The sequence below is a fragment of the Tripterygium wilfordii genome, chromosome 17 (assembly GCF_013401445.1).
Source record: "Tripterygium wilfordii isolate XIE 37 chromosome 17, ASM1340144v1, whole genome shotgun sequence".
NCBI classification, from domain to species: Eukaryota; Viridiplantae; Streptophyta; class Magnoliopsida; order Celastrales; family Celastraceae; genus Tripterygium; species Tripterygium wilfordii.
The window spans coordinates 9,005,371-9,032,077 of NC_052248.1; the positions used below are offsets into that span (position 1 = coordinate 9,005,371).

The 26,707-nt window shown below is 36.8% G+C and overlaps 1 protein-coding gene and 1 long non-coding RNA gene across 2 annotated transcripts; one reads left to right on the plus strand and one right to left on the minus strand.

The window, feature by feature from the left end:
- The first annotated feature begins 3,394 nt into the window (after positions 1-3,394).
- On the plus strand, positions 3,395-13,724 carry LOC119981878. Its single transcript, XM_038825020.1, has 6 exons — positions 3,395-3,624; positions 3,712-5,008; positions 5,185-5,421; positions 8,389-8,522; positions 11,619-11,695; positions 12,319-13,724. The coding sequence occupies exons 1-6, from the start codon at positions 3,395-3,397 to the stop codon at positions 13,722-13,724; spliced, it is 3,381 nt and encodes a 1,126-aa protein (XP_038680948.1).
- Positions 13,725-19,830: 6,106 nt separating this feature from the next.
- On the minus strand, positions 19,831-24,288 carry LOC119982202. Its single transcript, XR_005464305.1, has 3 exons — positions 21,917-24,288; positions 21,390-21,606; positions 19,831-20,132 (listed from the first exon to the last, which is right to left on the minus strand). It is a non-coding gene; the product is annotated as an uncharacterized LOC119982202 (long non-coding RNA).
- Positions 24,289-26,707: the final 2,419 nt, after the last annotated feature.

The following is a 26,707-nucleotide window of genomic DNA, read 5'->3' on the forward strand; positions in this document are numbered from 1 at the left end:
ACACAAATAGAAAATTTAGATTAATACGTTAACGTAAGTATATATATTTATAAATGATTGTGTATATAAAATGATAATGTATATATATAATGAGGGTATATTTTATTATGATTTATGGTGCGTTTGGTATAGGGGTAATGGGGTGTAATGGTTACAAGGGTAATTAAATTTTAAGTTTACTTGTGTTTGTTATGTCAGTATAACTTTTACTCCTGTAATAAATTTTAGTAATTGAGCTTATTTTTTATACATAAAGTTTACTAGTGGGGGACCTGGGTAATAAAAAGTAATAGGAAGTTTTACTCCAACCTATTACCCATTTAAATAAAAAATTCTAAAAGCCCATAAGTTATATATACACATATATATTATATATATGTATATATATGTATATATATGTATACATATATATATGTATATACATATCGCATATGTATATCTATATACATATACACAAACACTGTGCATAAGTGTATATATACACATATACACAAACAGTGCATGTATGTGTGTGTATTATATATATATATATATATATATATATATATATACATATTTTATACATATAAAAATAAATATTATATTATATATATATATAGTATACATATACACAGATAGTGCATGCACTGTCTGTGTATGTGTGTGTATTATATATATATATATATAAATAAATAAAGTCGGGCTCGGGCCGGGCCAAAATTGGCCCGAGGTGTAGGGCTTCGGGTTGGGCCCGACCCAAAAAATGGAGCCCATGCCCGCCCAAGGGGTCGGGTCGGGATGCCCAGGCCCCGTCTACTTTCGGGTCGGGCCGGGACCTAGGCCCGAGGGTCAAATGGTGACCCCTACTCTTGTGTTACATCTTTGTCATGGATTTGAATGTTATCAGATTATTTTGTTGAAATTGTTAACAATTGTTGTTATATATGTATGTCTGGCTGTGTGTGTATATATATGCATATGTATCTATATTTTTAAAATTTTGGTACATGATAATCGTAACAATAAAAAAAATAACATAATCTCACTTTTTTCTAGTTTGGTTCATTACAATAATAACAAACAAGGGTAATGGTATTACACCAGTAATGTATAGTTGTAACAAACAAGAGTAATGAATTCTTGGGTAAATTTTATCATTCTTTACCAAACAAGGGTAACACTTATTCTCCATAATTATTATTACCCTTGTAACATTTACATGGGTAATAAATTATACCCCTAAATTCTTACCCCCATACCAAACGCACCCTTAAGGTATATTAGAATAATGCTTGAGACCCCCAAAAGTGACCCCAAAAGACCCCCTTTTAATGTGGAGGGTTGGATGTGAAGTGGGCCCTACATGTATGTTTTTAATCAATGGCTATTTTAATGCCACATAGATTTGGAGGACTTTTGGGGGTGATTTTTTGGGGGTCTCTAGCATTGTCCGGTATATTATACTAATTGGTTAATATTGAGTCCTATTTGTAGATATAAGTATGTCAATTAATCTATTAAAACATGAAGCTTTATAAAAAAAATACTCCCTCCATCTCGTAAAGATAGTCCTACTTTATTTATTCGTTTGTCCCAAATTATAGTCTTGTATCATTTTTTTAGAATATAATTAGTTCATTAGTTTCCTAAAAGACCCCTATTTAATGTGCTTTGTTATTACAGTATTAATTAGGGTAATCTAAGTATCAATTAGGGATGTATTAGGAAATATGTGAGTAAAATTGAATGTTGTTACTATATTAATTAGATTTTCTTAATCTGTGTGAAAAAAGAAGTAGGACTATCTTTACGGGACGAAGGGAGTATTATTTTATACACACTTAAGGTGCTTAACATTTAAAGCACCGTATTATAGGGATTTTAACGGCGGTTATTAGACAATCTTCATTTTTGTTTCTAGTTCACGACGCTCTATTATAATGTTGCTAATTAGAAAAATAAATGACGACAATTTTCAGGTTGAACATCGAAAAATAATGACGCTTTTTATGTAAGTGCCGCGCGATAATTCTCGCCATTTTTTGCCACAAAGTATTTTACAATACAACGATACTTTCTGATGCAGACGCTGATGGCTTGGCCATGTGTGATGAGGATGAATTGGCTTTGCAATTCATGGAACACTTCAATCGTACGAAGGCCACGAAGATTGGACATGGCTAGAGCTGTGATTAATTATGCCTATATTTTATTGCTATATATCTTTATTTGTTAAGCAGGTTATTTTAGTCTTTTGAATTGACTTTATTAAGTCTCCTGCGTGGGACTATTTAAGAGAACATATTTAGGGTTTGTGGTACTTGATTATTATGTAAAATTAATAACAGCCGCTTGCAGCGCTGATTTATCCCATATACCTCAATTTTGTTGATTAAATTGGGTTGTGGAAGAGCTTGATTCTTGCTTGTGTGTTTGGACTTCTGCGTCCTTAATCTGCGCTACATTAGTTGGTATCAGAGCAGCCATGGTTAGAGGAAGAGGTCATGGTAGGCGATTGCCAATAGAGGAGATATATGAGCATGATGAAACGACACAAGAGGAACAACTGAATGCATGAGTGCGTAGAATGGAGGAGCACTGAGTTCATTTGGATGAGCGACTAAATACCATCACCGAGCAATTAGTGACGTTGGCAATTGACCGTAACCAAGAAGGACCCCAGAATCTCCAGTACACCGAATATGTGGAGGATAGTAGTGAAGGTGAGGGTTTGGAAAATCCCTTTGTAGGCGTTGGTCAAAGAGTGGAAAGACAACAAATCCAACAACACCGTGAAAACAATCGGTTGGAGTCAGGATTCAAATTGGAAATTCTCGAGTTTCAAGGGTGTTTGCAACAAGAAGAATTATTAGATTGGATAGCCACAGTAGAAGAGATTTTAGATTTCAAAGGGGTGCCTGAGCGTCGTCATGTTCCTCTGGTGGTAGCACAATTTCGCGATCGTGCTGCTGTATAGTGACAACAACTCAAACAACAAAGACAACATAGAGGAAAGCCAAAACTAGTTAGCTGGAGCAAATTAACCAAACACATGAGGAGTGCATTCTTACCATTCAATTACTTGAGGACTTTATATCAACAACTTCAAAATCTACAGCAGGGGTCCCGTTCGACTGACGAATACACCACGAAATTTTATAGTTTGATCACGCGAGTCGACGTGCATGAATCTAATGATTTATTTATCGCTCAATATATTGGGGGAATGAGGCAACTATTTCAAGATTCCCTTAATTTTCTGGATATTATGACAGTAGCCGAAGCACACCAAAAGGCTTTATATTTGGAGTAGGCTTTTGCCAAAGGACCGTGGCCCAAGGATAGTAATACAAGTGGTAGAAGTACTGCTAACAATGGCTCAGCACCACCACGTGGGAGTGGAACACAACCGGCCATGAGTAAGGGAGCTGTTAGTACACCCCATAATCATGGCTCGACATCTCAAGTAAGGTGCTTCAAGTGTGGAGAGCAGGGTCACCGTGTCATTGAATGCCAAAAAAGAGAGAAGTTTGGTAAAGGTCTTTTTGTGGAATCTGATGAGTACGAGGCAGGCCTAGGAGTGGATCTAGATCTAGAACCAATCTATGATGATGATGCACCATATGGGGAGGACACATGTTCAAGGTGACGAGGGTCCGATGTTAATGATTCGGCGTGTGTTCCTCGCATTATCAACGGCAAGGTATGCCAACTTATCATTGACTCCGATAGTTTTGAGAATGTAGTTGCTGAAGAGGTAGTGAGGAAAATTGGATTGGTGACTGAAAAACATCCTGTCCCATACAAGCTTTCTTGGCTGAAGAAGGGATCAGAGGTGAATGTAACCAAACGCTGCCAGGTTCCATTCTCTATGGAAACGCAATATGTTGACAAAATATGGTGTGATGTGGTCGCCATGGATGCATGTCATCTTCTTTTGGGTCGTCCCTGCCAATTTGATCGCCGCATGGTGCATGATGGAAAATTAAACACCTATAGTTGTATTTTTGATCATGTGAAGATAGTTTTGATGCCAGGAAAGAAAGTTCCATCCAAAATAATTACGGAGAGTAGTTCCATTATGTTGGCTCGACAAGACTTTCTTGAGGAAGTAGCTGAAACAGGATTGGTGTTTGCCTTGGTAGGCAAAGAAACCATGGAGGGAACAGTGATACCATGCATTGTCCGTGAATTGCTTGCTGAATTCTCAGACGTCTTTCCCGATGACTTATCGTTGGGGCTACCACCATTGCGTGACCAACAACATCAAATAGATTTGATCCAAGGAGCTAGTCTCCCGATTCGTCCTTACTATCGTATGAGTCCAAAGGAGCATGAAGAGTTACGTCAACAAGTCGAAGATCTGTTGTTGAAGGGATATATTCGAGGGAGTCTTAGTCCATGTGCAAATCCAGCACTTTTAATGCCAAAAAAAGATGGCTCCTGGCGAATGTGTGTGGATAGCAGAGCTATCAACAAGATCACGGTGCGATGTAGATTTCCCATACCACGTTTAGATAATCTACTTGATCAATTGAGTGGTGCCAAAATTTTCACAAAACTACATCTGAAGAGTGGTTACCATCAAATCCGTATGCGACCCGGAGATGAATGGAAGACAGCCTTCAAAATTCGTGAAGGATTATATGGGTGGTTGGTGATGCCTTTTGGTCTGTCTAACGCACTCAACACTTTTATGCGGGTCATGAATAAGATATTTCGGCCATTCATAGGTAAATTCCTCGTAGTTTATTTCGATGATATTTTAATATACAGTACCTCTACAGATTTACATCTGTTCCATCTTAGAGAGTTCCTTGGAGTTTTGGGAAGGAAGGGTTTTATGTCGTTTTGTAAAAATGTTCATTCTTGTCCGAATCAATTTTGTTCTTGGGATATGTTGTTTCCAGCCAAGGGTTATCTGTTGATGAATCAAAGGTTACGATTGTATGACAATGGCCAACTCCCACCACGATTCAGGAAGTCCAGAGATTTCATGGGCTGGTTTCTTTTTATAGAAGATTCATTCGTAATTTCAGTACGATAACCGCGCCAATTACTAATTGCATGCGTACGGGCAAACTTGTTTCGTCTGAAGCTACTGCCTAAGCATTTGAACTGATTAAAGCGCTATTGACCACTGCCCCAATATTAGTGCTTCCCGATTTTGCTATTCCTTTAGGGCTGCATTGTGACGCTTCGAAGGTAGAGATAGGGGTCATACTTAGTCAACACGGTAAGCCCGTCACTTATTCTAGTGAGAAGTTAAGTGGTTCCAACCTTCATTACAACACTTACGATCTAGAGTTTTATGCGTTAGTACGCGCCTTGAAACATTTGAGTTCGTATCTTGCCTACAATGAGTTCATCCTATTCACAGATCATGAGGCATTGAAACATTTGAACAGCCAGGACAAGCTCTCTTCCCGTCATGCACAGTGGGTAGCCTACTGATGTGCCAAATATATACATACATTTGTGCATCCTTTACACATGAGTTCATCCCATTTTGAGTAGATTAAGAATTGATATTGCCTAAGAAAACTATATTTGCATATTGTAGGTGCCAAGGCAAGAAAGGGAGGAAAAGAGTGTAAAATGAAGATTTGGAGTCCAGAACTGATTTCCGATCGATCGGACCTGCCAAAATACCCAAAAACTCGTGGAGATAGATTATATTTCAGATCGATCAGAAATATTCCCGATCGATCGGAGGTACTATTCACAGCACGCGTAGTTTCGTAAAAAAAGTTCCGAATTCACGTGTTTTTAAGCCAAAATGACCCCAACTTGTTTTGGAAACGACATAAGAGTTTGAGGAAGTATAAAAGGGCAAAAAATAGGGTTTTGGGAGAGTTCTGGGAGCTGGGTTTCATTCTACCATCATTGGAGAGCTTGGAGCCACCATTGGAGCTTGGAGAAGAAGAGGGTCTACAAGAGAGTTTTCTCTCTCCTTTTGTAGTCTAGTTTCTATGGTTGATTTCCTTTGTTTAATGATGTATTATGCTTCCATGAGTGGCTAGATTTCTTACTAGGGTCTTGATGTAACCAAACCTTAAAGATTCAATAAACTTGGTTTCCTTATTTCTTGATTTCTCTCTCTTGATTGATTGTCTATGGGTGTGATTAATGCTTTTGAATGTTTGGCCATCATTCAATTGATTTGTTGCCTAGATTGAGACCGGAAAGAGATATCTAGGGTTTGCCTCAAGCCATAGATGACATAAGGTGCATGAACCATAGGAAAATTGGTTTGTGACTTATGCAATCGCTAAATAATTTCCATAGTTCTTAATGAGTTTTTGATATATTAATTCGATTGTTAGGAATAACAGGGATTTATATTGAAAACACGTTTGATGTATCTAGGAATAGAACATTGAATAGGTTGGGAAAGCGATTGTCATTATTGAGAGATGAATTAGGGATCAAGGGACCAAGGGAATTGAATTGGATAGGTGAGGTGATGTAAAGTACCCTACTGCTTTCCATCTTTGATTATATACTTGTGTTTGATTTGTCTTTGTTCTTTTTAATTAGTTTAGTTAAAAATCAAAACCAATCTTGAATCCTTTTTTCCCAATTTGCATAATTGTTGCTTGTTTGACATTGATTTCTATTGCCAACACATCCCTAGTGGAAACGATAATTTACTCATCTCTTTATTACTTGTGCGATTTGTGCGTTTGCAATTAAATCCATATCAAGTTTTTGGCGCCGTTGCCGGGGATTGAGGCAATTGTTTTTTTTTTGTGTCAAATTAGGCTTTCAATTGTGTTAATTGGTTTTTATTTTTCTGCAGAAATTCTTTCTCTTGTATGAGCTTGGGGAGCCATTCTATTAATCCGGAATTAATTGCTATTGACTTGGAGATTGAAAGGACTCTTCACAATCTTAGACGGGAGCTTATTAATGAAATGGAAGGAATGGGAGACAATCAAGGAAGGGGGAATGTTGGTGATCTTGGTGGAGCTTTAAATGTGAATGATGGTAATGGTAATGGTGGAGGTGCTAATGGAAAAAATGGTGGTGAAGCGGTTGAAAACCCTCCTAGACAATTTGATCCTCGCTCTCTTAAGGATTGTGCTAGGCCTACTTGGGATACAAATCCTTCAAGCATCTGCTATCCTCCTATCAGTGCTACTAATTTTGAGATCACGCCGGCTATCATCAACATTATCTCTAATTCGATGGTTTTCTATGGTCTTCCTAATGAAGAGCCCAATGTACATCTTCGCTCTTTCTTGCATGTGTGCACTACTTTTGGGATTAACGGAGCTTCCAAGGATGTTATCTTGTTGAGGTTATTCCCATTTTCTTTGAGGGACAAGGCTAAAGGGTGGTTGATGTCCTTGCCTCCAAATTGTATTACCACTTGGGATGAGATGGCGTAGCAATTCTTGGCAAAATTCTTTCCTCCAGGCAAGGCGGTGCAAATTAGGGCGGATATCATGTCCTTTGCCCAAAAGGATCTTGAATCATTTTATAAGGCTTGGGAGCGCTTTAAAGGCATTATTAGAACATGCCCAAACCATGGACTTTCGGAATGGGTCGTGTACCAAGCTTTCTATAATGGATTAAGCATGCATACTAAGGAGACTATTGATGCGGCTGCAAGAGGTTCTTTTATGACCAAAAATCAAAAGGAGGCTAGGGAATTACTTGAAAAAGTGGCCAAGACCACTAACTCTTGGTCCTCGATGAGGGAGAATCCAATACAAGGGGGAAATTGTAAAGATGATGAAGTTATGTCTACCTTGGCTATTATGGCAAAGAAGATTGATGCATTGATGCTAAATCAAGCTCAAGGGGTACATGCTATGCAAAGCACACATTCCTACATTTCTTGTGATTATTGTTGTGGACGCCATCCTACGGGGGAGTGTCTTATTGCTTCTTCTTCTAACTCTAGTGAGCAAGTGAACGCCATTGGTGGAGGTAGTTTCGATCAACCCCGCAATGATCCTTATTCCAATTTCTACAATCCGAGGTTTAGGAATCACCCCAACTTCCTTTGGAGCAATACTCAAAATGTGCAAAATCCTCAACATCTAGTGCAGCCCCAAGAGAAGAAGAGGGATACTGATGAGATGTTTTCAAAGCTAGCCGGAGGCCTAGATACACTTACAACTCATACCTCCCAATTTATGACAAGAACGGAGCAATACATGAGCAAAACCGATGCCACTCTACAAGCTCAAGCAACTTTGATGCAAAACTATGGAACGTCCATCCGGAATCGTGAGATACAAATGGGGCAAATAGCTAACACTTTGTCATATAGAGAGAAAAAGGTACATTGCCAAGCCAATCGAAGGTGAATCCAAAAAGGAAGGAGAAAGAGAATGCATGGAAATCACTCTTCGGACTACTTCTGATCTAGATGCCAAAAAGGTAAAAATTTTGTAGGAGAAGGAGAAGTGTAGAAAAGAAGCTGAAAATTGTCCAGGGGACATTTCCGATCAATCGGACCCCATCCCGATTGATCGGCCAGTTCCAAAAAATGATGAAAAGTCAAAAAATGGGAGAAATGTGCCTACGCAGTATGCGATTGAGCTGGATTGGCCCGATAGTTCTCTTCCTGCACCTCCAGTCAAACCTTATGTGCCTCCAATTCCATTTCCTCAAATGTTGAAGAGCACTAAGAAGAATGATGATCAATTCTCTAAATTTTTGGAGGTATTCAAGAAGCTTCAAGTGAACATCCCCTTTGCCGAAGCTTTAGAGCAAATTCTTTGCTATGCCAAATTCATGAAGGAGATCTTATCCAAGAAGCGAAGATTGAAGGAGCATGAAAAAATACAATTAACCGAAGAGTGTAGTGCCATTGTGCAAAGGAAGCTCCCAATTAAACAAGAAGATCCGGGAAGTTTCACAATCCCGTGCACTATAGGTAACACTTTAATTGAGAGATCCTTGTGTGATCTTGGAGCTAGTATCAATTTGATGCCATTGTCAGTTGTGAAGCAAATTGGAGTGAAAGAGATAAGTCCAACCATGGTGTCTTTACAAATGGCGGATAGATCAATCAAATACCCGCTTGGCATAGTGGAGGATGTCTTAGTGAAGGTGGGTGATCTTATGTTCCCCTGTGGATTTTCTTATCTTGGATATGGAGGCCAATCCCACTACTCCCATAATCTTGGGAAGACCATTCATGAGCACCGGAAGAGCTTTGATTGATGTTGAAAAAGGGAAGCTTACTTTAAGAGGTGCGGGAGGTGACCAAATCACTTTTAAAGTATTTGGAAATAGAAGGCAAGAGGAGGTTTCTCAACAATGCCTCCAAGTGGAGCATATTGACATGGTCATCCCCGACACTCTTGAGAAGGAAGCTCCATATATTCCGATGGAAGGTTTCCTATGCCAATATTCAAAAGTTTTCTCAAGGCAGCCTCCCAAGCTGAAATTGAAGTTCAAAAGCCTCAAGTTGAAGATCCCAAGGAGAAGAAAAAGAAGAGGAAGAAAAAGAAGAAGAGGAAGATCAAGAAAATGAAGAAAAAGGCCTATCCTAAGGAAATGGTGGTGATGAAAGCTTATGCTCCTTGCATGGCACCTAAGCAATCAAATGTCAATCTTAAGAAGCCATCAAGGGGAGTGTACACCACAACCCTGAAGGATCCCGGTTGAATTCACAAAGGGAAGTTGGGCTGAAGACTTTAAACCAGGCGCTTTTGGGAGGCAACCCAGGTTTTATTGTTCTATCTCTATCTTTTTATTTCTATTTTCACCTATTCCATGCATTGAGGACATTGCATATTTTAAGTGTGGGGGTGAGAATTTAGGTTTCTAGTCTTCGTAAAAAAAATAAAATTTTTGACTTCAAATGCCTTATGCCATGTCACTCTTGAGTGTATTTGGATGAATTTTGTGATCTTTGAAGCATTGATGGATCTTGCTATGAACATTCTTTCCGATTGAGTTTTCCTATCTTGAAAATTATTTTGTTCATTGTGCTTTTGTGAATATGGAACACTTGATTGTGGGGTATGAAATATGACTTGACTTTGGCATTTGTGATTGTTTGAGATCAATTTGATTCTAAGTAGCATTACTTGAGCAATGAAAAAAAAATAGAAAAGAGAAATAAAAATTGTGTTTATGAATAAATGGTTTCTTTCATAAGTTTTCTGCTGAGTAATCGGGCCTTTTGCCTAGCAAGCAATGAGTTTCGCGTAAAAAGGTAGGAAATGAATGTTAGAGTACCTTAGTGACTAGTTTAACCTCGTAGCCTTTTTGACTCGAGTAATTAGATCCGTTGGGGTGTCTTAACACCTAGTGCCCTAAGCCAACTGGATTGGGAGTCATTGGTCGAAAGCTCATTACATGGGTCATTTAGAACGCTTAGGGAGGTTGAGCATTGCACAAGTCACCTTTGAGAAGAAAAAGAAAGAAAAAAAATGTGAATAAGAATGAAGTTTGAATAAATGCTCATTGTATTTGCTTTTTGATTCTTATTATTCTTGGAAGACTTCATGGCCATTGTTTAGTCACTTTGAAGCCAAATATCAAGTGAAATCCATTATGTGCATCATTTCTTGAATTTATAAGCAAAGTGGATGAGATAAGATTCTTGAAGGAATGCTTTTATTGGTTTGAATGCCCTAATGTTTGGTTTGTTAGTGTGGATAGGGTTGCAATTGTGAGTTCATTTTATACTCTTGTTGATGGCATGAATTTTGGCATTGAAGTTGTTTAATGTTTGTGGGTATCATTCTGGTAAACCCTCAGGGGACACAACTCCTCCTACTAGGGGCACCGAGGGGTTTAAAGGCTTGTGACACATGCTAAGTGTCATCGTGAGCCCTACGAAAGTGGCATAGATTAGTTGCTTATTTAGAGTAGGTCTTAGTTGTTTTATTTTTCATTTGAGCTTAACGGAAAATACTCTTTCCCTCCTTTATTCATTCTCAATTTGCTCGAGGACGAGCAAAGGTTAAGTGTGGGGGTGTTTGATGTGCCAAATATATACATACATTTGTACATCCTTTACACATGAGTTCATCCAATTTTGAGTAGATTAAGAATTGATATTGCCAAAGAAAACTATATTTGCATATTGTAGGTGTCAAGGCAAGAAAGAGAGGAAAAGAGTGCAAAATGAAGATTTGAAGTCCAGAACTGATTTCCGATCAATCAGAGTCATTCCGATCGATCGGAAATATTACCGATCGATCAGAGGTACTATTCACAGCACGCGCAAGTTCGTGAAAAAGTTCCGAATTCACATGTTTTTAAGCCAAAACGACCCCTACTTATTTTGGAAACGACATAAGAGTTTGAGGAAGTATAAAAGGGCATAAAATAGGGTTTTGGGAGAGTTCTGGGAGCTAGGTTTCATTCTACCACCATTGGAGAGCTTGGAGCCACCATTGGAGCTTGGAGAAGAAGAGGGTCTACAAGGGGGTTTTCTCTCTCCTTTTCTATCCTAGTTTCTATGGTTGATTTCCTTTGTTTAATGATGTATTTTGCTTCCATAAGTGGCTAGATTTCTTACTAGGGTCTTGATGTAACCAAACCTTGAAGATTCAATAAACTTGGTTTCTTTATTTCTTGATTTCTCTCTCTTGATTGATTGTCTATGGGTGTGATTAATGCTTTTGAATGTTTGGCCATCATTCAATTGATTTTTTGCCTAGATTGAGAGCGGAAGGAGATATCCAGGGTTTGCCTCAAGCCATAGATGAAATAAGGTGCACGAACCATAGGAATATAGGTTTGTGACTTATACAATCGCTAAATAATTTCCATAGTTCTTAATGGGTTTTTGATATATTAATCCGATTGTTAGGAATAACAGGGATTTATATTGAAAACACGTTTGATGTATCTAGGAATAGAACATTGAATAGGTTGGGAAAACGATTGTCATTATTGAGAGATGAATTAGGGATCAAGGGACCAAGGAAATTGAATTGGATAGGTGAGGTGACGTTAAGTACCCTACTGCTTTCCATCTTTGATTATATACTTGTGTTTGATTTGTCTTTGTTCTTTTTAATTAGTTTAGTTAAAAATCAAAACCAATCTCGAATCCTTTTTTCCCAATTTGCATAATTGTTGCTTGTTTGACATTGATTTCTATTGCCAACACATCCCTAGTGGAAACGATAATTTACTCATCTCTGTATTACTTGTGCGATTTGTGCGCTTGCAATTAAATCCATATCACCTACATGCAGTAGTTTTTGTTTGTTATAAAACACCAATCTAGCAGCTTCAATAAAGTAGCTGATGCTCCTTTGTAGTTGATAAGTTCCTTCTACCACTTGACTTTTTGCCTGCGTTCTTCGTAGGTGTCAAGTGTGTAGTGTTGTCTTATCCTGTTATTGGTTGTAGTTGAAAATAAAGTAGCTGATGGCCTCAGTCACCGTTCCACTTTGGTTAATAATATGCAAGTTCAGGTGTTGGGTTTTGATTTGTTGAAGGATTTATTGGCCGTTGATCCTTATTTTGGTCCTATTATGGTTTACTTGAAGACTGATCCATATTCAGATTACGTGTTACATGAGGGCTATTTGTTTAAAGGAAACCGATTGTGCATTCCCGACAGTAGCTTGCGATTGAAGATCATTCAGGATGTGCAAGGTGAAGGACACGTGGGCCGTGATAAGACCCTCCAACTTATCGGGGATCGTTATTTTTGGCCAAGCTTGCGTAAGGAAGTCGCTCGTTTTGTGGAATCCTGTCGAACGTGTCAATTGGCTAAAGGCAGTGCGATGAATGCAGGTCTTTACCTGCCACTACCCATTCTTGACGGGCCATGGTCTTGCGTCAGTATGGACTTTGTGTTGGGACTTCCTCGAACTCAGCGGAGTCATAATTCTATTTTTGTTGTGGTTCATCGCTTCTCTAAGATGGCCCATTTCATTGCATATAGGAAGACAATGGATGTTGTTCATGTTGCTCAGTTGAACTTTCATGACGTTTACCATTATCATAGGCTGCCATTGTCAATTATGTCGGATCGTGACACACACTTCTTGAGTTATTTTTGGCATTGTTTGTGGCGACTTTCTTGCACCAAACTCGAATTCAGTAGTGCTTACCATCCCCAGACGGACGGTCAAACGGAGGTTGTTAATTGTTCATTGGGGTCCCTGTTACGTTGTCTTGTAGGAGAACACTTGAAGTCCTGGGATCAACAGCTTTACCAAGCTGAGTTTGCTTACAATAGGTCCACTAATCTGAGTATCGGTTTCAGTCCTTTCCAGATCATTTATGGTTACTATCCACGTGCCCCCGTTGATCTCACACCTCTCCCCGACCTTGTTTGTCCCAATATTAAGGCTGAGGACTTGATGACGCAACTGCAGCATGTTCATGCTACTACAACCCAATGGCTGCAGGAGTCTAACTCCAAGTATAAGCTTGCCGCGGACAAGAAACGTAGGGTTGTTGAATTTTCTGTGGGGGATCTCGTATGGGCTATTTTAATGAAGGATCGCTTTCCTCCTGGGGAGTATAGCAAATTGGTTGCCCATAAAATTGGCCCTCTGGAAATTATTGAGAAGAATAATTCTAATGCCTACCAGCTGAAGTTGCCCAACCACGTGAAGACGTATGATGTGTTCAATGTTAAGCATTTGGTGCCTTTTGTTGCTTCTCCTTCGCTCTTGTCTACTGCTTTATTGTCAAGGATGACTTTTTGCCAACCCGGGGAGGATGATGCAGACGGGATGGCTTGGCCCTGTGTGATGAGGATGAATTGGCTTTGCAATTCATGGAACACTTCGATCGTATGAAGGCCACGAAGATTGGACGTGGCTAGAGCTGTGATTAATTATGCCTATATTTTATTGCTATATATCTTTATTTGTTAAGTAGGTTATTTTAGTCTTTTGAATTGACTTTATTAAGTTTCCTGCGTGGGACTATTTAAGAGAACATGTTTAGCGTTTGAGGTATTTGATTATTAATTAAAATTAATAACAGCCGCTTGCAGCGCCGATTTATCCCATATACCTCAATTTTGTTGATTAAATCGGGTTGTGGAAGAGCTCGATTCTTGCTTGTGTGTCTGGATTTTTGCGTCCTTAATCTACGCTACATCACTTTTGTTTAAAACGCTGATACTGAAACATTTTCACTACGTCTTTTGAAGCATCACAATTGTATTCTAGTTTGACGACGCTTCTTTAAAAAAAAGTCGTGAAAAAAAAAGCGTCAGGGATTTTTGAAAAGCATCAAGAAAAAGTGTCGTCAATGATGTAGTTTCTTATAGTGAAAGACTTTCAAGAACTCCACTATGTATCCTTAAGGTCCTTGTTGTTAAGGATATGCTGATGTTTTCTCTCCAAAATTCTATTTTGTTGTGGAGTATAAGGACAGTTGATTTGATGTTGTATCCCTTGTTGCATAAAAAATTCTGACATGTCAAACTCTAAGCCATTGTTTGATCTAATAGTTTTAATATTCTTATTGAATTGATTCTTGACAAAATTGAGAAAACCTTTTATATACTCTCTGGTTTGAGCTTTTGATGTCATAAGGTAGACCCAAGTCATCCTAGATTAATGATCATTAACTATGGTAAAAAAAATATTTGAAACAATGGAATTAGGACCCCATATGTTCATGTGGACTAAATCAAAACTGGTGTACTTTTTGTCCGACATATTTGATTTTGATGATATTAAAACATTTGTAAATGACATTGAAACAATAATGTAATATTTGATTTATAAGAATTGAATTTAAACGAATATGTCTCATTGAGTAACTTATATGATCACATGCTTTAAGTGAGGCTTATGCCTAATTCTATGAGAAGTTAACATCCATATATGCTTAATATAGTGCTGGAAAATCAGTTTTGAAAACAAACAATAATCGACTAAGTTAAGGCTTAATCTTTGATTATTCATAATTTAACTGACTTAGGTCCAAATGGCATAAAACTTGAACCACACATCCATGAGAGTTTAATATGTGTTCTGGGACTATAATCATGAAAATTTAAGTGCATCACATATATATTTGGTCATATGCTTAAATTGCACCAAAACTATGTTTAACCTAATTTTGTGCATATGTGTTCTTTGTGAACGTGGTAAACCAAATGAACTCCGATTGAAATGAAACTTTGTGTGCACCTTAGTTTCATCATTATGAACATATTTGACTAGGGATGGTTTAAGATAAAAGGTCATTTACACTGAGTTTATAAAATGACATTGGGTATACACTTAGAATTTATCGGTTTTTGGTGACCTATTTGATTCATTGAGTGATCAAATGACTCCCGATTGCTATGAAATTTTATATGGACATTCTAATATGTATGAAATGATTTATCATGCAGTAATTTGAATTTTTTGAGTTGTTTTTTGAATATGATTAACCTATGCGCTCTATATGAAGCTCTTTGAGCTTACATGCAATTGGCCTAGGATATTTTGTTGTAGGTTAATCATCATTGTGGTCAAATATCACTCAGAATTCAGTATGCTCAAGTGAATTCAAGTCCAGTTTTCAAGAATGAGCTTGGAACTTTAGAAAACCATGAAAAATCCTTTGTTTGCCAACCTTCCACTAAGGTTAATATTTGAGTTTATTGGAACTGACCTTAGGGCCATTTATTCTGGACAAAATTGAAAGGAAAATGTTAATCTTCCATAGATATTTTGATCCATAAAACTCCATAATCTACTTGACTGTACACATAAGATGCCAGGTAGATATTTTGTCAGACAAAACTCTAGCAGTTTCTTTTACTCCCGCTCGTTCCTCCCCCTTCTTCCTCTCGATACACCCGTTTCTTTTGTGAGACATGTACATTTTCTCTCTCTTCCTCCACTTTCTCTGTCATGATCTCTCTCACGTGTTTCAAAATATCCTTTGATTTACTTTTTCTCTATCATGTTTATCTTTATGTCATATTTACTTTTCTCTCTCATATTTTTCTTCAACTCAAATTTATTTGTTTTCCCCTCTCTCCTACTAACTTATAATCTACAACCTAAATGTATCTTTTTCTCTCTCCAAGAGAGCCATGCCAATGCATCAATCAATGTGTCAGTATGATCACAATAATGTAATTAGAAATTATCAATGTATAATTTCAAATTGAAATAATATAATTTATCCACTGGTGTTTGATCATCATCCAGACTGTTTATAAGATATAATTAAAACAATATAATCAAAAATTATAAATTTATCAAGTGTAATTGAACTTGCAAATAATGTAATTACATATATATTGCCAAGTGCATCAAAAGAGAAAACAAATTAAATTCACTTTGATATTTGTATGTTTTGAGCTTAGTCTTTTGTATGATTCCATAAATTGTTATATAATTTTGAGAAAATAACTTTTAATTACGACATTTGAGTAATATATTGTGAACTATGTAAGTATGATCACAATAATGTAATTGAACATATCAATGTGTAATTACGCATTGGAATAATGTCATTATTCACTTGTTTTGCAATTAAAAGTTATCATTGTAATTACGCATTGAAATAATGTAATTATTTACTTCGAATAGATATTTGAACGTTCAGAGAAAGAATTACATATATATTATCAAGTGCATCAAAGGAGAAAACAAATTGGATTGACATTGATATTTATATGTTTTGAACTCAGTCTTTTTGATGATTTCATATATTGTTATATAATTTTGAGAAAATGATTTTTAATTACGACGTCAGAGCAATATATTGTGAACTATGTAAGTATGATCACAATAATGTAATTGAAAATATCAATGTGTAATTACGCATTGGGATAATGTCATTATTCACTTGTTTTGTAATTAAAAATTATCAATGTAATTACGCATTGAAATAATGTAATTATTTACTTTGAATAGATATTTGATTTGAGAAAATAAATTTTAATTGCGATATTAGAGCAATATATTGTGAATTGTGTAAGTATGATCAAAATAATGTAATTGAAAATATCAATGTGTAATTACGCATTGAAATAATGTAATTATTTAGTTCAAATAGAGATTTGAACGTCCAGAGAAAGAGAAGAGCACCCCAACTAGCTTTGAGGTAAAAATAACATAAGTACCAAATACAAAAAAAAAATCCACAACATCAAAGACTCCAAACACCAAAGCCACAACATGAAAGACCCCAAATAAATAAACCCATAACATGGAAGATCCGAAATAAACAAACCCATAGCCAGCCAAGAAAGAAAAACATCAGTCCACCCAACCCAAACAAACCAAGCTGTGAAGATATGCCTATCTCAATTTACACAGGTCTTAATTACATTGTTTCGGTTGATAATTACATAGTAGATGGCCTTTATTACATTGTTTAGGTTGATAATCACACAATATCTAGCCTCCAATTTACAAACCGATTCCCAAACAAAATCAAATTTTTGTAACAAAATCAAGATCTTGACTCTACAAAATCAAATGTGTTCACTATTCTCAGTGATAATCTTAAACAAAATCAAATTTTTAAAAAATTTGACACTCTCTTCTCTTGCGTTAAAAGATCTCACTTTTATGGATCTTCAAGACCGTCACCAACCTCCAATAGTGCTTCTCCACGGCTTCCTCATCACCATCTAACAGTAGTGTCGTCATCTTTCTCGTCACCGGATCTATGGCATCATCTACAGAAGATGAAGAGAGAGAGAGGTTGCATGTGAAGAGTGGTTGGAGAGAGAAAAAGATTGTAGATGGAGATTGGTTGAGAGAGAGAAGGGAAAGAGGGAGAGAAGAAAGAAGTGAGAGAGACATGAGAAAAGTGAGAGAAATATATTTCTCTTTTTGATTTTTAAGGATTCCTTCTATATTGGGTTTCATTCCACCAATTTATGTTTGGTTATGTATGACTAGTGTTACCAAATTGAATTGAAGATTGCTTATGCCAATTCAAGAACTGATTTGTGCATGGTGGTGTAGAGTTTGGACCGAGTGATACACATTTGTTCAACATGGAAAAGCTATACATCTAGCATGATTGTGGACCTTGTATATGCATGAAGCTGAGTTGGAAATATGCTTGATATACTATATGTATACTGTGTAAAGCCAGCTCAAACATTGGATGGAAGTTTCAATACTTGAATTCAAGAGACAAAGCATGTAGCCTAAAAGTTAGGTCGAGGAGTTGCCACGTCCGTCATTACCGAATTGTACAAACAATGGAGTATAGCTGGAAGCTCTTGTAGCCTTTTTCCAGAAATGTGCAGTGTTATGTTTGGCCTTTAGGGAGACAAGTCTTGAGCTAAATTGAGTTGAATTTTGAGGCATCCAAAACAAGGCATGCGGCAAGGACAATTTGGAGAGAAAATTAAAGCCAAACAGCTAACCTGTGAGCGGTCAATATTTAATGCTGATATCATCTAATGGTTCATTTTAGGAGCCGCACTTGAAAGTTGAGATTGGAGAGAAAGTTTGATCCAAGGGCCATGTGCTTGACAACACCAATTTGCAAAAGATATTTTTGAGACAAAGGACAATGGAAATGGCTGGTCTTTCAAAGGCTAGGATTTTATGACATGATCATCCACTGCATGAGTTTAACTGCTGCAAATGGAAGGTCAATATCAGATTTTAGAATGCATCTAACGGCTACAATTATGAGAAGCATAAGAGACAAAAGAGGGGTCTCTTCCTCCTTTGTTCCTTGGAGAAGCATATTGGGAAAAATCTTTTGAGAGGAAATTGCTATCGAACTACATCAATCATCAAGCTTCATCATCAATTGAAAGATCTTCTCCAAATTTAAGTCTCTACATTCATGGACTTCTCACTACTCTTACTTTTGTAAAAGGGAAGTTCCTATATCTTTTAGGTAATACATACTTACGTCAAAACCTCTCTTGTTCCTAAAATCATATCCTACCCTTGAGAGTGTTATTGTATTCTTGAGAGTTCCACACCAAATACTTTAGTGGTAGCTTGTAAGAAGCATATTCTACAAACATTTCAAAAGTCCCTTGTGAAGGGCAAAGTGTATTGTTGAGTTTGAGGGTGTGCAAATAACCCTTGTGTAAGGAGTTTTGAAGAGCTCTTAAAACCTCACTTTAGTGGATTTGGGAAAAGTCTTAGGTTGGTGAACCTAGGTAGTAGACGTAGGAGAAGGGTTTCCGAACTACTCTAAATCACTGTGTTGATCTTGCTTACTTATTTGCTTTTACTTGCTTCTTGTTTATTTGTTGAAATTTCTAAAATCACAATCTGCTCGTGCAAGTTACCCTAGCTAGGATTCGAATTTGAAGATGAAATTTTAGTATATTATTATTTCAGGTGTTGTGAAATTGCATATAAAATTTTCGTGTGATTTGGGTTTGATTTGCTAGGTAAATTAATTGAAAATATTTTGCTACGCAAATTCTTGTTTGAATAACATATTTGATGTTACTTGATTATTTGATAATTTGGTATTCATTTCTCATTGTATCACATATTGCATTTGAGTGAAATTTGACTAGGACACATATTATAGACCTAATTTGTGTGATAAGTGCTATTTGATTTTATCTAAGTCAAATTTGTATAAGGGGATTCCTAGTGGAATTTGGGGACACAATTCACCCCCCTCTTGTGTTGAGCTCGATCTTTCAAAAAAAACTAGCATGGGACCCGCGCTTTGCAGTGGGACCTATGAATTTAAATAATTAGTTGGTTATATTTTTTTTATTATTGGTTTCATAGGAGTTTAAGTATTTTATTTGTGGTCACCTTTTAGACGGATGCTTTATTGTTTTTATAAAAGGCAGATGTAGTTCGATAGATCTAATTATGCAAATATTTACTTCCCTCCATGACCCGTGTCTCCCTCAGGTTATCATGGTAAAAATATTCTGAAAAAACATATTTTCATGTTTATCAAACATATGAAAATGCTCAGCATACAATCATCTCTTGAAATTCACATAACTTGATTTGCAATTTAACAATGGAGATAGAATCTACATTATTCTCATATGTAATTGGTAGGTTGTCAAAATGGCGGCAAAGGAAAAAACCACGAATCTATTGGAATTTGAGTAGACAAAAAAAATGTGGATTAAGCTACTCAAGACTAATAAGTTAAGTTATTGCATCCTCTACAAAATAATCAAAGCACAAAAACAAAATTGGGAGGCAAAATCTTCTCCGCTTTAAATTTTACGGATGGCATAACAATGACATGAAGCCAACTCTTGAGACCTAAAATTGCACCTGTAAGAATAGTCATGAAAAGCATTCTTACTGGGATGGATGAATTAGCAAAACTCAAACCAAGAAGAATAAAAACTACATTGCGATACCTTGGTTGCTATCATGGGATAATACATAAGTTTAGTAAAGCTATATATCAAAAGACGACATTTATGACTGAGTGACATGGTTGCATACCCGATGCACAGACAAATGCAGAATTGTCTCCACTCTTGAACTAATAAAGGAAGCTAATATTCCTCTAAAGAACCACCCTCATTGACTTATACCTGAATACAAATATGCTTAAATGTTAGAGAAACATCCACAAACTAACCCCCCTCTTTTTTTGGTTCTAACTGGTTAAGATGTTGCGTTGATTGATAAACCACCATGCTATAATATTAAAGCAGAAGGGTAAATTAATCACATTTTGAGCAGTTTATAATAAATTGCTTTGTAATCCCACTTATGATTCTCCACCATTCCTTGACCATCACCTCCCCCCGCCCCCCGAAAAAGTTGATATTAAAATTCAGTTTATAACTCTTTTATCTTCGTAGGTTAAACATATGATACACAATCTTTGAAAGACGACCAACATAGCACAAATAAGTATATAGAAACCAAATAGTAGAACACCAATGTAAGTTTCCGAAGGCAATTGATCTAATGCGAACAACACCCATAAATCTCTAGTTGAAGAAAGAAAGAAATAGAAAAGAGGGGGACCAAGATTGGAAGCACTGACTAAGAAGCGAACCAACCAGTTAGTGCTTATAAACCAACACCAACTTCAATCTACAGTTTCCTCCAAATCTTTTTTCTTCTAGATGCTTCCAGATATTATAAAAACATGAACAATTATACAGTAACAAGGAGAAAGTAAGCACAAACCAAAACAATCAATTAATAGCACCCATAGCAAATCCCAATTCACAAAGAGTGCATTCAACAAATTTCAACACAAGATCATAGAAATAGTCAAATTGGAAAAAATAATGCAAAAAATAAAATCCATCACCACCCCAACTCAACGCAAAGAGAGCATTAAAGATGAAGAACATAATTCCAGGATGAACAAAAATCCACTCAAGATTCTACAAATTTTGTGACAAAATTATAATCCCGATAATAGTGCAAGGAAATCCAGCAAACGAAGGTGCATGTATCAGTCAGGGAAGTAAAATGTGAGATGAACAACAACTGAAAACAAAACCCATCAACCCAAACGGAAGTAAAATATGAGATGAACGACAGTAGAAATTGCATACCTACTGAAGAGGAGGTGAAACGTAGGTCCACAACTTGAAGCCAAAAAGCAAAACAATGAGAAACCCGTGAAAAGGAGACTCAGGTTACTTCAGATAACGTAAGACAAATACCTCAAGCAACAAATAAAAGTCTAATAAACGCAATGGCAAACAACTTGTAAACAACAACAACTCAACCCAAAGACGAACCTGAGGTGAGCCAATGCAGTTGGGGGTCAGACCTGAAAATAATGAATTACAACAATACATTCAGTTATTGGGAAAAGATTTAAGATTATAATATGAGAGCAAATATATAAAAAACAAAGCAGGAACACAAAAATATGAGATAATCTCTCTCTCTCTCTCTCATATACACACACGCACATATATTCCATTGTACAGATGTAAAGCAATAAAAGAAAAAGGTGACATAAATTGCAAAAGCAAAATGATTTTATTAACTAAAAATAAAGCAAGAGGGACAATGAGTTAAAAAGATTAGCATAACAAAAAGAAACTGCCTGTGAGTCTATGAGTGATGATGCATACCAAGGTAAGGTATCCCTGTTCCTTAGCTGTCATTTTCCGGAAATGTTTAGCTTGTCAATTCATTGTGTCATTGTTATGGATAAAAATTAGACTGCAAAGCATCAAACAATTCTATTTAATTTACCAAGCAAGCATCAAGTCATGTTGCATATAGTACTATAGTGACAAATGACGCATCCTTATATTAAGAAAAACACGAATCATGATGCTCAAGCGAGTAACAGTAATTTAAATTAAAATTTCAAAACAATAATTCACAACAGGATCAAAATTCCAAATGCAATCGCACAGACAGAGATTACCTTTTGCGGAAGAGATTCGTGATAGTGGACATAATTGAAATTTGAGCATTGGTACTCGAAGCAAAATAGCAAAGACATAGATTACCTGAGCAAAGGATATTTGTGGCGATGGACATGATTAAATTTGAGTACTGGTACTTGAAACAAAATAGCAAAAACAGCGGTAATAAAAGCATTTGTGTTACAGGGTAAAAACCCACAAAACATTATGATTGCCACAGCTGCCTGATGGTACCAAACCTATTAACCACGCCAGTCACCCACAGCAATTCCAACCCTCAATCCGCAGCAAATTGAGCACTCCAGTCCATATCTACTGGAAGGCCATGCTGTCGTCCCGTAACAAACGAAGCTCATGCCAACAAATCGTAGAAAATCGAAGCTCACACCAAGAACACATAGCAATTCACGGACACAAGGAATGAGGAAGTCTGAGACCTAACCAGTTACAAACCTAAATGCGTGAAGAAGAAGGGCAGACCCAATGACTTGCGAGATTATGAATAAAGATGCCCAGAAGAAACATAGAGAGCTGAATCAAAGGAAAAAAGGAATGCTAAATAACGCCATCAATTGAAGAATAAAATTGAAACCTCTAGCATCTATTTAATTGTGGGAAATTCATTGAGTACGAAATCAGAACAACATATGCTTATCATTTTTCATAAACTCACACTACTAAGAACCCATAACAAAAAGTCAAGAAATGCTTAATTAAAGAACTAACTTGTCTTTCACAACTTAATGAAAGCCGATTATATTACTCTCTACGCAGTTCAGCTTGTAGCGTGTAATAGTCTCATGAGCACCCTGATATTGAACGACAGGATTCCCACATCAAGCATCAATAGGCAAAGCAAACTTTAACCTTGATAGAGTAACTAACATGGAGTACTCATGTAGTTCAAATTACATTAATTTCACAAAAGCATAAGAGAGAGAGAAAAACCCACCTCGTAGAAGCCGCAATAAAACCCATCTTGTGATTTTGCAGATGAAGAGAGATGATGTTTCGAAGAAGAGAACAACAAATATTACACTCTCTCCTTGATTTTTCAAATACACGGAAGTGGTAAGAAAGTTGCAAGCCAATCAATGGTATTTGACAACTCTTGGTGAAAGCAAATTTAAGTAGAAATTAAACAATAATACAATAAACAAATTATGAAAGCGAAACCATGACCCAATGAACTGACCTGACAAACAAAGAGCAAATGCAACGGTGGTCGTCGAAGAATAAAAATGGGGTAGTTAGCAGCTACAGTATGTCCAGTGAGAAAGAGAACTAAGTGAACCTGTAGAAAGAAACACAAGAGCATAGTATAGACTAGACACAAATTTCTTAACAAACACTACAGCAAAAAATGAGGAATACACAGTGAAAGAGCACTAATTAAGCAGACAATATAAAGCATCACTAAAACAATCATTGGCTTGACCACCAAATTAATAGTATTTACCTTCGTTGGGTGCTTAAGTCAATACTTACTGTAGATCAAATGCACGGGGCATAATAAGAAGCTAAGAACACGATGACAACCACCACCGAGAACACATCGACAGATACGAACCACAAGTTTTTTTTATTCTGTTGAAGAGAAAACCCACACCCAGTTGAAATTAAACTCTTAAAAGTAATCAAGTAACTTCAATTGAAATTTTAGATGTGTCCAACTACACTGACCGTTCACAGAGCCCGTCGATAGTTTGAAATTGCGTCTCCGATGATAAACGATAAGTAACATCTGAAGTGGTCTCTGCACCTAGAGGGAGGCCATCAAGATGGGGAACAGAAATTGGTCACGTTGAACACTGCAACGCTAACACGATAGAAATACTGAAGTCCAAGGACAAGAAACATAACCAAAAAACAACGACGAAATCAAGATATTCGTCGTTAGCTGGGAACGAAGGAAAGAGTGAGCTAATTCTGATGTGAGCAGACGAAGCAAACGATGAATCCAGGACGCTCAAATTAAGCTGAGCGAAAAAAGTGGGAATCAAAGCAATGAAGACTGCCATCAATCCGAGCTCCACAGACGAAGAAAAGTGGGAATCAAAGCAATGAAGACGTTGACATCAATCAATTGCGTGAGTTGATACCAGATCATGAACCGTAGATCTGAATGGAATGAAACGAAAGGGAACTAGCCCAAGAATGTCGACGCTTGGCAGATGCATGCACTGGGTAACCGGACTCCCCCACGATAACCACACGTGAGCGTGAATCACAAATCGCTAAACGACATATCACTATAAACTCAAAGCGTCGACGTTTTGCTCCGCTAGTTGTTGGATAAAAACAAAGCCAGTCACGCGACTACACAAAACCAAGCGGACTCGCCACAGGAGGACTCCTTTTCTATGAACTTTATATATTGTAATTGCTTTGCTAGAACGTACGACTTAAACCAAGGATTTGTTTGGAAATTCTTGTACTTTTTAGTTTCTAAAACGATTTTGAGTTTAGATTTTCGAAAGAGTTTTAAGAAATAAAAAAATGTTTTAAAAATTTATTTAGTTCGTGTTATTCGCAAACTATTTTCTTAAACAGAAAACAAAAAATTCACTTGGCCAATGTTGTTTTTGAAAAAACAGAAACATAAAATGAGTTTGGATGGATGGGTTGTCAAAACACAAAACACAAACAATATATACTATAATCATATAGTAATCTATTAATAATTTTTAAAACAAATATCCATAGAGTTAAGTTAAACATAACATCGAGCGTGCTTTATTAGAATCAAGTAGACTAAACATTTGTTGTGTTACAATGATCCAACCACATGAAATTAGCTATATAGTCACGATATTCAGACATGATAGTAGCTCCTTGATCAGTCAAATCGACCATATTATTATTGTTGCTTGCACTTGCCCCGTTGAAGTTGAAGGTTGAATATCGAAAGGATCCATATTATCCTATGTAGGAAAAAGTAGATCGTATTGTGCTTGTTTGCGTAGGAAATTATGCATTGCATAGCAAACAACTACTATTAGTCTTTGTCGAGTTGGCGGGTAGGGGGCATCAATTTTAAAATTGGGAAGTGACCGGACCTCTATTTTGAGGTCCTAATACTATCTAATTAGGAGGTTCTAGTGTTTATAGTAATTCATTTGTGTTTAAATAAAGTAATTTTACCCTTATACATGTTTCCCGTTGGTTCTGCAGGAAATCGGGCTTAAATGACTGAATTGGGCAAGTTGGAGCACTTTTTGGGCACTTTTTGCTGTGAGGTGTCGGGACTTAGATTATGAAGATATTCTTGAAGACTACAAGCTCCAACGGTACACTAATCTATGGCCGAGATTGAATTGTTTTGAATTATGAATGGATTAGATTACAACAAGACTTGAAGGGTTAAGATGATCATTTAAAGGTGAATCCAATGGTTGTGCATAAGACAACATTCTTGCTTGCAATTTTTGACTTAAAAGAAGATCTTACTTGATTTTTGGAGTCAAAGATGGCTGCAAGTTGCTACACATTTAAAAGGAAATTGTTGGAGATACCAATGCCAAGATTTGGTGCAATTTTGATCAAATGGTCAAAGATGACAAAATTGTTGGAGATACCAAGGTCAAGATTTGGTGCAAGTTTAATCAAATGGTCAAAGATGGCTGCAAGTGCACATGCCAAGATTTGCACATGTAATTGAAGGTCGAGATTTGAAGATGGAAAAAAGATCCAATGGTGGAAATCACAAGAGCTTGGAATCAGACCTTGTTCGGACAAAGTTGGAGGCATGAAGCGTCCGGACACCCGTCCGGACACCTACGGCGAATCTGCAATTTTCTGCACCGAAATTTCAAGGGCATTTGGGGTAAATCATGTATGTAACCAATGGGAAACGATTTTATAAGGGTAGTTAGGTATTTTCTATTGTAAAAAAAAGAGAAGAAAACCCTAAGATTTGGTGGGCTTCCGGACAATTCATCTCTTCCAACTTCTTGCCTCCATTGTTTCTCTCTATTTCTCTCTCTAAGTTTTTCTTGGTTTCTTGTGATTTCGTGTGTAGACATTGATTTTCATCTATAAAATTGATGTTTATGTCCATTATGATGAGTGGCTAAGTTCTCTTTCTAGTTTCTAGTCCCAAACGGTGGGTGCTCGGTTTCGATTACTTAAGTTATGCTCAAAGAATCGTAGCTTCGATTTCTCTCTTTTAATTTCGTGATAGTTGTGTGATTGGATCTATGGGAATGACATATTTGCTTGTATTCTTGGATTGTCTAGTCTAGGGATTGCATCTAATGTGTTCGATTGAGAATTGTTAAACCCATTGCATGATTTCCTTAATTAATTGAGTTTTTCATTGCATAGCTATTAATTATGTGTATTGATGATGGGGTTTTGGGTTAAATTAGGAATGTGCATGGGAGAGTTATGGTTAATTGATCTTTGAGTGTGAAACTAGGGTGTTAGCCAAGCCAAGCCCCAAGGGGGAATATTAATTCATAATATTAGGTGCTTATCCCTTTGCGT

Coding starts and splice junctions, on each gene's coding strand:
- LOC119981878 (XM_038825020.1), top strand. CDS start 3,395: ATGAGTAAGGGAGCTGTTAGTACACCCCATAATCATGGCTCGACATCT. Junction 5,422..8,388: donor CTTCCCGTCATGCACAGTGG/GTAGCCTACTGA, acceptor AAAATTTTGTAG/GAGAAGGAGAAGTGTAGAAA. Junction 11,696..12,318: donor CACGAACCATAGGAATATAG/GTTTGTGACTTA, acceptor TATTGGTTGTAG/TTGAAAATAAAGTAGCTGAT.